The following is a 12,367-nucleotide window of genomic DNA, read 5'->3' on the forward strand; positions in this document are numbered from 1 at the left end:
TGCCCAGGTTTAACTTCCCAAAAATACATCAAGTTACATTTGTTTGGGTTAAATTCCATTCCTTTTCCTCTTTCCCAGTGGATATAGATCCAGTTGTAATGCTAGACACCCTTCCTCGCTGTTCCCTATACCACCAATTTTAGTTTTATCAGCAAACTCATAATCATGCCACCACCTGCATTCTCATCCAAATCACTAATATATGTATATGACAAGCACCAGGGGACATTGCTCAGTTCCCTGGTCACAGCCTCCAATATGAAAAACAATCCCCCACCATCACCCCCAGATTCCTGCCACCAAGACAATTTTGTATCCAATTGGCCAGCTCACCGTGACTTTGAAGGTGATCATCCCAAGGTCCAAACGTGATGTGAGGAAGGCTTCCTTTGTGAAGTGAGTGGTGAGAGGACAGAAGAGCATGAAGCAGATGAAGCACTGTAACCTGGAGTGAGACCGATCAGGAGCTGGCAACTGGAACGGCCCCCATGTCCAAGTGTGGTGGGCAGAGACACGATGGACCGGAGGTCCTGCTGTGTGCTGTAGATTTCTCTGATCCATTCTGTGTCTCCAGATGTGCTTGGTGCTATCCAGTGGCCATGACACACAGCTGTCATGTTTTATTGTGCTTTATTGTTATGAAATTGAATCACACACAGCTCAAACATGTTTTGCAACGCGATCTGATTTTGGCAAAATGTTTTTTCTAGCATGAAGGGCATTCCTCCCTCCCTCGCAAACGATACCCTGCACGTGAGCTTCTCATTCGTGGTGGTTGGGATGTCCTGGTGGGTGGGGGGCTCCTTGGCTCCCCCTGCTGGAGGTTGAGTGTGGTGCTAGCACTACAGGCCTGGCTCATCAGTCCACCCACTGGGTCACATCACACGTTTATTGATCATTCTTGAGGTAAATAATTCAACAATGTTCAACTGCTGCTGCACATGAGGCAGAACACACACGCACACATGCACAAACATACATGCACAAACATACATGCACAAACGCACACACAGGCGCGCACACACACATACATACACAAACACATGCATACAGACATTCATGCACAGAAGGCCCACACACAAACACAGTCACACAGACATGCATGCAAAAATGCAGACACATACATGACATACCTAAAGACACACACACACACCCAAGCGCAGGCACACTTACATGTGTACACACATACAATCAAACAGAGACATGGAAAATGATAGTCAGAGAGGTAAACACAGGCAGTCACACACACCCAGGCAATAATATACACAGAGGTAAACACACGCATTCAGAATGAATGTACACCAAAAGAATGACACATGCACGTATGGACACACACACACACGGGTTCTCACACACACACACACACACACGCATGTGCACACAAACATGTGCACACACACACAGAAGGAGCACACACAATTCATTTAATACAACAGTACTAGGAAGGCGCAAATCCGCGAGTGAGAAAGAACATGACACAAGAATTACAAACTAACTCTCCGACCGCAGGTTTCCGAGCTTCCTCCTGCAGAGCCAAATGTCTCCCACATTCCTCACGCCTTCTTGGGCTTGAGACCCACTTGATAATAGTAATAGACACTGATGATGACGAAGAGCCCCCGGCTGAACAGCAGCAGCGATGCTCCCCACGGCAGCACTCCCACTTCCAACAGTGTGATGCTCGTCACTGGAACAGAACAAAGAACCCCTCAGAACCTGCAATGGGGATTGTGAGGTGCGGTTATCATAACCCGATGCAAAGGCCGGGACAAATTGCTTCACTGGCAATTATCTTTAAAAATACAATGAAGAGTTTATTAGAGTCATACAGTGTGGAAACAGGCCCTGAGATTCAACTTGCCCAGACCGACCAACATGTCTACACTAGTCCCACCTGCCTGCGTATGGCCCATATTCCTAAATCCGTCCTATCACTGTACCTGTCCAAATACCACTCAAATGTTACAATAGCACCTGCCTCATCTATCTGTTTTGACAGCTTGTTCCATACACCCACCACCCTAGGTGTAAAAACATTACCCACCACCCTAGGTGTAAAATCTCTCCCCCCTCACCTTAAACCCATGTCCTCTCCTCTGGGCAAGAGCCTCTTTGTGTTTACCCAATCTATTCCTCTCATGATTTTGTATACCTCGACAAGATCACCCCTGTGCTCCAAGGAATAGAGTCCTAGCCTGCTCAACCTCTCCCTGTAGGTCAGGCCCTCGAGTCCTGGCAACATCCTCATAAATCTTCTCTGCACCCTTTCCATCTTGACAATATCTTTCCTGTAACTGGTGCCCCAAACTGAGCACAATATTCTAAATGTGGCCTCACCAACGTCTTATACAACTGCAACATGACCTCCCAACTTCTATACTCAATACTCTGACTGATGAAGGCCAATGTGCTGAAAATCTTTTTGACACCACCTTCAATAAACTATATATTGTCACGTCAAATACAACCACACGATGTCTGATTATCATGTTCACACATACGAGACACAAGGGGTTCATTTCATCTTCAACCATGTGCAACGCACAAATGGATTAATATAGTACTCACACAATTCTCCACCCAAGAGATTATTGTCCTCACATGTACCTCACATCAGGGGTTAATACTATCCTCACATGTACCACATGCAATGTGTTAATATCATCTTCTAGCATGTTACAATAGCACCTATGTCATCTACCTGATTCGACAGCTTATTCCATACACCCACCACCCCAGGTGTAAAGATGCTACAATGGGTTAATGCCAATTTCACACATGTATAACACACAGTCATATTCACGCATGTAGAACACACAAAGGATTAAGACTCTGGAGAGAAGGAATGGGAGACATTTCAGGTCGAGACCCTTCAGTCTGAAGAAGGGTCTCCACCCGAAACGTCACCCGTTCCTTCTCTCCAGAGATGCTGCCTGTCCTGCTGAGTTACTCCAGCTTCCCGAGTCTATCTTCAGTTTAAACAAGCATCTGCAGTTCCTTCTAACACACAAAGGATTAATGTCACTTTTACGCAAAGTCTTCCTGCACCAACTCCCTTGGGCAGCGGTACACCGGGGAACTGAATGGACGTTATTGGCTTCCTGCTCTCTGGGGTGGGTGGGAAGGTGAAGGTGGGGTGGAGTGAGCTGGACAGGGAGCTGGTGTTTGAAGTAAGCATACGAACAGAGGACAGGTACCGTGACACAAGAACTGGGGGGCTGCTGGGAGGTGGCTGCAGCTACCACCATAGGTCGAGGTTCGAGCCCTGCTGGCTCATACTGTGGTTCTGAAGCAATGGGAGTCCGGGCCTGTCAGCACCAACTGGGACCAGTTTTATTCAGAACGCACCAGATGGGAAATGCAATACCCACAGACACTAGTGAAACGGGCCACCTATTTGTCGTGGGGTGACTGGTGCTCATGTTATCACAGGTAGACGTTAGGCTGGGCAGTACTGAGCTCGCTGTGACATCCCTGCAACCCAATGCCTCTGATTATCACCCTACACCCCACATCTGGAGATAGACCTGTGGTCCAGGGCACCAATTGTTGGGCAGCACTGCCATCCGGTGGCCATCAGCTGCCACTGCAACAAGGCAGTCAGGTTCTCAGGGAAGAGTCGGGCTCTTGTCACAGCGTCTGACCTGGGTGAGCCTCTCTCATGGTGAGGTGTGGAACAGGGAGACTGGGCATCTGGAGACTGGCTACAAGCGGTCTGGAATAGTAAGGGTACAGGGGGGAGTGCGTTGCGTGCAGTATGGGGGTGCAGGGAGTCTGGGGTACGCTAGCTTTGGGGTACGGGACGTCTGGGAAATGGGAGTGGGACTGCATAGAGTATGGGTGTACAAGGAGACTGGGACAGAGGGGGTGGGGTACGTGGAGTGGGGGTACAAGGGGCTGGGCTACAGGGGGAGTGGGGGGCGGGGGAGTGGAGACGGAGAGAGGGCTACAGGGGGAGTGGGGGACAGGGGGAATGGGTACTGGGGGAGTGGGGGACAGGGGGGGTGGGGGACAGGGGGGGTGGGGGACAGGGGGTGTGTGGGACAGGGGGGGTGGGGGACAGGGGGAGTGGGGGACAGGGGGAATGGGTACTGGGGGACAGGGGGTGTGTGGGACAGGGGGTGTGTGGGACAGGGGGAGTGGGGGACAGGGGGTGTGTGGGACAGGGGGGTGGGGGACAGGGGGAGTGGGGGAGAGGGGGGGTGGGGAATAGGGAGTGGGGGACAAGGAGGGTGGGGGACAGTGGTGGTTGGGAATAGGGGGAGTGGGGGATTGGGGGACAAGGGGGGTGGGGGACAGGGGGGGTGGGGGACAGGGGGAGTGGGGGACGGGGAGTGGGCTACAGGGAGAGAAGGGTTCAGGGAGAGAGGGGGACAGGGGGGGTGGGGTTCAGGGAGAGAGGGGGACAGGGAGACTAGGCTATGAGGGGAGTAGGTTGTGGGGGAGTGAGGGCACCCACGATGAAGTGTGTGTTGGCTGAAGTAATCCATTGATAACCCACCTACAAACTGCACTGCGAAGTAACAGGCTTCGGCCAGCAATGTCCACCGGATCACCATCTTCTCCGCCGTGTACAACACATTCCACATTATCAAGGAAATACCTGCAAGGCAAGAGAGGGGGGAACATGAGAGGGTTCCCTGGAGCCCACCCCGTGCTCAGGACCCCAGTTACTACACCGCAGAGATCCAGGACTCAGACCCTGACCAACATTTGACCCAGTCCATGGGCAGCACAGCCTCTCCTAGAGCGTGGACATGAATATAGTAACGAAGTTGGGCGGTCAAGTTGCAGTTGTTGTAAGATGTCGGTGAGGCCACATTTAGAGCATTGTGTTCAGTTCTGGGCACCATGTTGTAGGAAAGATGTTGTCAAGCTGGAAAGGGTATAGAGAAGATTTACGAGGATGTTGCCAGGACTAGAGGGTCTGAGCTGTAGGGAGATGCTGAGTAGGCCAGGACTCTATTCCTTGGAGCGCAGGTGTAATCTTATAGAAGTATACAAGATCATGAGAGGTATCACTAAATGTTGGAGTAACTCAGCAGGTCAGGCAGCATCTAGGAGAGAGGCAATGGTTGACGTTTCGGGTCGAGACCCTTCTTCAGCCAGCATTTTGTGAATAAATACCTTCGATTTGTACCAGCATCTGCAGTTATCTTCCTACAGATCATGAGAGGAATAGCTCGGATACATGCACAGTCTCTTGCCCAGAGTAGGTGAGTCGAGGACCAGAGGAGATAAGTTTAAGGTGAAGGGGAAAAGATTTAATAGGAATTTGAAGTGTAACTTTTTCACACAAAAGGTGGTGGATGTATGAAACAAGCTGCCAGAGGAGGTAGGGACTGTCCCAACATTTAAGAAACAGTTCGACAGGTACTTGCATAAGACAGGTTTGGTGGGATATGCAGGTGGGACTAGTGTAGCTGGGACATGTTGGGGTGAAGGGCCTGTTTCCACACAGTATCACTGTATGACTCTACGAAGTTCGGGGCAGCGGGTGAGAGACAAATGGACGGAGGTTTCAGGGGGAGATTCAGCTGGGCCATCCCCGGAAGAGCCGGCTCCCACCAGCAGGCTGGGCACGGACTGGGCCAGGCTGTGGCACCCACCAGCCGGGACAGGCCTGAGAAAGCAGGAACAAAGCCGGGAGCTGCCAGAGTGTCAGATGTGTGTGTACTGCATACCCGTGAAACTACCCGCTGTGGCCACAGGAAATCGGCAGCTCCTAAAGAAGTCCCCCTTGGTTCCCTGGGCTGTTGGGAGTGATTGCGGTGGTGGGATGGCAGGATGGCCTGGGATGGCAGGACTTTCATATGAAGAAAGACTGGATAGACTCGGCTTGTACTCGCTGGAATTTAGAAGATTGAGGGGGGATCTTATAGAAACTTACAAAATTCTTAAGGGGTTGGACAGGCTGGATGCAGAAAGATTGTTCCCAATGTTGGGGAAGTCCAGAACAAGGGGTCACAGTTTAAGGATAAGATGGAAGTCCTTTAGGACCGAGATGAGAAAGTTTTTCTTCACACCGAGAGTGGTGAATCTGTGGAATTCTCTGCCACAGAAGGTAGTTGAGGCCAGTTCATTGGCTATATTTAAGAGGGAGTTAGATGTGGCCCTTGTGGTTAAAGGGATCAGGGGGTATGGAGAGAAGGCAGGTACGGGATACTGAGTTGGATGATCAGCCATGATCATATTGAATGGCGGTGCAGGCTCGAAGGGCCGAATAGCCTACTCCTGCACCTATTTTCTATGTTCTATGTTCTATGACTGGGCTTCCCCCGGTCTTACAGGTGAGGTCAACATGGGACCCAAAGAGGAAACACGCTGTGAGGCGGTGTGTTCTCTCTGCCACCTACACCTGGTATCTAGCTGCCCCTTTCTTTAGTCAGAGGGTGGTGAATCTGTGGAATTCTTTGCCACAGAAGGCGGTGGAAGCCAATGGATGTTTTTTAAAGGCGGAGATGGATAGATTCTTGATTGCTACGGGTGTCAGGGGTTGTGGGAAGAGGGCAGGAGATTGGGGTTGGGAGGGAGAGATGGATCATCCATGATTGAATGGTGGAGTGGACTTGATGGGCCGAATGGCCAATTCTGCTCCTATCACTTATGACTTTGGTTCCCGATGCACAGGGCCGGGATCCTCAGTTCTATCCCTGATGTTCCTCCTCCTAAGATAGGCACAAAATGCTGGAGTAACTTACGGTCAATTTTACAATTTTACCAAAGTCAATTCACCCAGAAACCTGCACGTCTTTGGAATGTGGAAGGAAACTGGAGCACCTGGGGAAACCCAGGTGGTCACAGAGAGAACGTACCAATCCCATACAGACAACACCCGTAGTCAGGATAAAGCCCAGGTCTCGGGCGCTGTAAGGGAGCAACTCCCCCGCTGCCCCACCGTGCAGTCAGTGTACAGTGTGGTGGTCGTGTTAAGGTGCAGTCAGTGTACAGTCGGTGTGGTGGTCGTGTTAAGGTGCAGTCAGTGTACAGTGTGGTGGTCGTGTTAAGGTGCAGTCAGTGTACAGTGTGGTGGTCGTGTTAAGGTGCCGCCAGTGTACAGTGTGGTGGTCGTGTTAAGGTGCAGTCAGTGTACAGTCGGTGTGGTGGGCGTGTGTTAAGGTGCAGAGTTCCCTGGACAGTCTGTGCAGTCAGTGTAGTGGATTAGTGATAAGTTGCAGTGCTCCCTGTACACTGGTGTGTAGTGGGTTTGTATAAGTGTGGAGTTCTCCAGGTACGGTCGGTGTAGTGAGTCTGTGTTGAGTTACGGTGCAGTGCAGTGCAGTGGTCTGTGTGAACCAGGATTACTGGCTGCGCAGGGCTTGGGCAGTGGTACTTACTGAGCAGTGCGCCCCCATACAGCCTCACAGATATCTTACTCTCCGATCCTCCTTTGTCAAAGACTACGTCGTAGAGCTGGTCAGGAAAGACGAGCGCCTGGAAACAGGAAGGGGACAGTGTTACTGACAACATCCAACGTCCTGCACAACGGGCACTGCTGCCTCAGCACGACAAACCCTGTGTGGTGTGGCAGGTTCATGACACGTTCATCAAGGAGACAAGGTCCAACTCCCATAGGGTGGTGTACACACGGGGACACAGACGGGCACCCACCATTTACCAACCTGGATACAGGTGGCCATCGGGTTCCCAGACACCCGAAATATAACTGCAAATGGACCTTCCCAACCTCGGGCCAAGTATCAAGATGGGAAATGGTTGTGCAGCAGTGGGGATAAAGGGCAGGATGGAGAGAGAGTAGGGGAGAGGGAGGGAGACTGGGAGAGAGGGATGGGGAGAGGGGGGGAGACTGGGAGAGAGAGTAGGGGAGAGGGAGGGAGACTGGGAGAGAGAGATGGGGAGAGGGGGGGAGACTGGGAGAGAGAGTAGGGGAGTGGGAGGGAGACTGGGAGAGAGGGAGGGAGGCTGGGAGAGAGGAGGAGAGAGGGAGGGAGACTGGGAGAGAGGGAGGGAGACTGGGAGAGAGGGAGGGAGGCTGGGAGAGAGGAGGAGAGAGGGAGGGAGACTGGGAGAGAGGGAGGGAGAGAGGGAGGGAGACTGGGAGGGAGAGTAGGGGCGAGGGAGAGAGACTGGGAGAGAGGGATGGGGAGAGGGAGGGAGACGGAGAGAGAGTAGGGGAGAGTGGGAGAGAGAGTAGGGGAGAGTGACAGAGACTGGGAGAGAGAGATGGGGAGAGGGAGGGAGACTGGGAGAGAGAGATGGGGAGAGGGAGGGAGACTGGGAGAGAGAGGAGGGGAGAGGGAGGCTGGGAGAGAGATAAAGTGAGAAAGTGTCAGGGAGGCAGTTTTTAAATGTGAGGGAAACTGGAAGTGAGAGAGGGAGATGGAGGGAAAGGGTGACTGGGAAATAAAGGTTGAGAGGAATATGGGCCAAACACGGGCAGGTGAACATTGGGTGGGCAAGGACTAGTTGAGACAACTAGTATCTGTGCTTTACGATTCTAAGACTGTATCTGTGCTTTATGATTCTATGACTCCAAGAAATGTATGTACTTTGGATATAAAATGCAATATTTTTTAAATGGTGAAATGTTTTGGGGAAATGTTGCTGTTCAGGGGCACTTGGGTGGCATCTTAGAAACATGTCGGTGTAATTATGGGTGTGTTTGTGGCTTGACGGGAATAGCGATTCCCCACACTGGAAGTGAGCGTGCAACAAGATTATCCACATTGGGAGTGAGTGCACAACAGGATTCCCCACCCGGAGTGAGTGTGCAACAGGATTTATCACACCTGCAGTGTGTACAACAGTATCCCCCACACTGGGAGTGAGTGTACAACAGGATTCCCACACTGGGAGTAAGTGTACAACAGGATTCCCACACTGGGAGTGAGTGTACAGCATTATTCCTGGGTAATCATTCCTGCAGTGTCCCAATGAGGTAGCAGTGTCAGCACTCTGTCATTTGTGTTACCTGCGAATGTTTAAACTGGGAAAGCTCTCGTGATGTTTCGTAAAGTTCCCAGTCACTCCTTGATTTACTTTCATTTTGTTCAAGCAGTTATTTTGGATTCGGAGATTAGTGGGCAAAATTAGAGCACATGGTATTGGGGGGTAGGGTATTGACGTGGATAGAAAATTGGTTGCCAAACAGGAGACAAAGAGTAGGGATTAACGGGTCCCTTTCAGAATGGCAGGCAGTGACTAGTGGGGTACGGCAAGGCCCAGTGCTGGGACCGCAGCTATTTACAATATACATTAATGATTTAGATGAAGGAATTAAAAGTGACATTAGCAAATTTGCAGATGACACAAAGCTGGGTGGCAGTGTGAACTGTGAAAAGGATGCTATGAGGCTGCAGGGTGACTTGGACGTTGTGTAAGTGGGCAGTTGCATGGCAGATGCAGTATAATGTGGATGAATGTGAGGTTATCCACTTAGGAGGCAAGAACAGGAAGGCAGATTATTATCTGAATGGTGTCAAGTTAGGAAAAGGGGAAGTACAACGAGACCTGGGTGTCCTAGTGCATCAGTCACTGAAAATAAGCATGCAGCTACAGCAGGCAGTGAAGAAAGCTAATGGCATGTTCATAACAAGAGGAGATGAGTATTGGAGCAAGGAAGTCCTTCTGTAGTTGTACAGGGCCCTGGTGAGACCACACCTGGAGTATTGTGTCCAGTTTTGGTCTCCTAATTTGAGGATGGGCATTCTTGCCCTTGAGTGCAGCGTAGGTTCACAAGGTTAATTCCCGTGATGGCGGGACTGTCACATGATGAAAGAATGGAGCGACTGGGCTTGTATTCACTGGAATTTAGGATGAGAGGGGCTCATAGAAACATATAAAATTATTAAGGGATTGAACACGCTAGATGCAAGAAACATGTTCTTGATGTTGGGGGGGTCCAGAACCAGGGGCCACAGTATAAGAATAAGGGGGAGGCCATTTAGAACTGAGACGAGGAAAAGCTTTTTCACACAGAGTTGTGAATTTGTGGAATTCTCCTTCTCAGAAGGTAGTGGAGGCCAATTCACTGGATGCATTCAAAAGAGTTAGATATAACTCTTAGGGCTAGCGGAATCAAGGGGTATGGGGAGAAGGCATGAACGGGGTACTGATTGTGGATCAGCCATGATCACATTGAATGGCGGTGCTGGCTCAAAGGGCCGAATGGCCCACTCCTGCACCTATTGTCTATGTATCTCACCGACAATGTGAACTGTTTATGTATGTGCTGTTATGTTTGTGTGCCATTGTATGTTCGTTTTCTTCTTAGTACCTGAACTGATGTACAGCACTTTGGTCAACGTGGGTTGTTTTTAAATGTGCAATACAAATAAAATTGACTTGACTTGACTTGACTTGACATCTCGCATTAGACGGCAGCAGCACCGATTCTGCAATCTTCAGTTTGTGATTTGTATGGAGATAATTCTGATGTAAAACACTGGCGTGCCTCTCCCCTCCTGCCCACACAGTAAGTAGTGTCACCAGCCTACCCTGCCCCAGTAGGAGATAGTGGGAGGAAGGACTCGGAATAATGGCCGTCCAACTCCGCTGTATCGGTAAAGCTGTCATTCCTGTGTGTGTGTGAATAAAGCTGGGACGATGCAGTCTGGGTGAACTCACCATCATGGCAACGACACTGAACATGACGGCCGACACCAACTGCCACAACCTGAATGGAGTTAAACAGACTGATTAGTGCACACACAGTGTCTCACACACACAACACTCACATACATGCACACTCACAAATGCACATGCATGCACTCACACACACAACCAACACACAAACGCACATTCATACACACTCAAAACACATGCACACACACACAAACACATTCGTACGCACCGATTGGTACAGGTATGGGTTTATCATTGTCATGTGCACTGTCCGAGATATAGTGAAAAACTTTGTTTTATGGGTTTTTTGGGCAAATCTTACCGTACATGAATACATGGAGTAGGTCAAAAGAGAACAAAATCACAGCCAGAATACAGTATTACAACTGCAAAGAAAGTGCAGATTTTTAAAGGCCTGCAACGAGGGAGACGATCAAAGATACCAGAGGAGCAAGATGGACCACTCCATTGAAGAGTCTGATAACTGCTGGGAAGAAGCAGTTCTTGAATCTGGTGGTACGTGCTTTCAAGCTTGAAAGACACACGTGGATATTCACACATACACACAAACAATAAACACACGTCTTGGTCACACAAACATATATAGATACCTGCAGACGCGGGCAGTGACACATCGTGCAGTGTAAATAGCTTGCAATTTATCACAGCATTACTTTGTAGAGATGAATATTTGTTTGGGCATGTTCTTGCGATGAATGTGGAGCAACGTATGACTCAGCTTGCTCAGAGGTTTACCAGAACATTGCTGGTATGTTGCCTGGTGGATTGGAGGATACTTAAGGAGAGAGGTTGGATAAAGTTTTTCTCTGGAGCATCAGAGGCTGAGGGGGGGACCTGAGAGAAGTATATAAAATTATGAGCGGCACGGATAGAATAGCCAGTCTTCTTTCCCAGGGAGGAAATATCAAAGACCAGAGGGCACAGCTTTAAGGTGAGAGGGGAAAAGTTTAAAGAGATGTGCGGGGAATGGGTTTTTTTTGCACAGAGGGTGGTGGGTGCCTGGAACGTGCTGGTGTGAATGGTGGTGGAAGCTGCTGAGATAAGCACATGGATATGCAGGGACTGGAGGGATGTGTATCATGTGAAGGCAGAGGAGATTAGTTTAATCTGACAATATGTTTGGCACGGACATTGTGGGCTGTTGGGCCTGTTCCTGTGCTGTACTGTTCTATGTTCCAGAGCTGTGTTGGTTCACTGGCAGAGTGCAGCAACGATCAGGCACCCAGAGCTGCATCACCAGCCTGCGCCTGCAGGGGGCAGGAGAACCCCTATCACCATCTGCCCTGCACAACCCAGTCAAACTCACTACACTGCTGTGTCTTAGAATCCACATTGTATGTCAAATGATCAATACCTGGAAACTGCATTACGTAACGCCCGTTGTTTTGTGCAGTAACTACACAAAACGGTGCTCATGAACTTCCCATGAGAACTCAGATCAAGACGGGGATCAACACAGATGCTTCTCACACTGTGCACGTCTGCACACAAGAGGCTCTGTGCCCACACTATTCACAGAGTCGCCACTCCCACCCACGTCGTAGCTCCTCGCTCATCCCATGACCCCAACTCTGCAATGGACAAGTCTCAGTGAAACTGGGAACACCTCGTGCTACACAAAAGACACTGCAGATGCTGGAATCCTGAACAAAAAAACAAACTGCTGGAGGAACTCAGCGGGTCAGGCAGTCTAAAGAAGGGTCTTGACCCTAAATGTCATCTGTCTAGTTCCCTCGACAGATGCTGAGCTGCTGAGTTCCTC

The 12,367-nt window shown here is 50.1% G+C and overlaps 1 protein-coding gene across 3 annotated transcripts in view; it reads right to left on the bottom strand.

Moving 5' to 3' along the window:
- Nucleotides 1-613: 613 nt before the first annotated feature.
- LOC144602059 (tumor protein p53-inducible protein 11-like) overlaps nucleotides 614-12,367 on the bottom strand; it is an 88,052-nt gene continuing 76,298 nt past the window's right edge. For 2 of the 3 annotated variants that reach the window (XM_078414742.1, XM_078414741.1), the window contains exons 4-7: nucleotides 10,588-10,636; nucleotides 7,338-7,434; nucleotides 4,502-4,603; nucleotides 614-1,687 (exon numbers count right to left, since the gene is read on the bottom strand). In XM_078414742.1, coding sequence (XP_078270868.1) covers nucleotides 1,554-1,687; nucleotides 4,502-4,603; nucleotides 7,338-7,434; nucleotides 10,588-10,636 — 382 coding nt within the window. In that variant the 3' untranslated portion in view covers nucleotides 614-1,553. Of the gene's footprint in view, nucleotides 1,717-4,501; nucleotides 4,604-7,337; nucleotides 7,435-10,587; nucleotides 10,637-12,367 lie in introns of all 3 variants that reach the window. The other variant, XM_078414743.1, reaches the window with a different exon arrangement.

This window comes from Rhinoraja longicauda, chromosome 18 (assembly GCF_053455715.1).
Source record: "Rhinoraja longicauda isolate Sanriku21f chromosome 18, sRhiLon1.1, whole genome shotgun sequence".
Taxonomy (NCBI): Eukaryota; Metazoa; Chordata; class Chondrichthyes; order Rajiformes; family Arhynchobatidae; genus Rhinoraja; species Rhinoraja longicauda.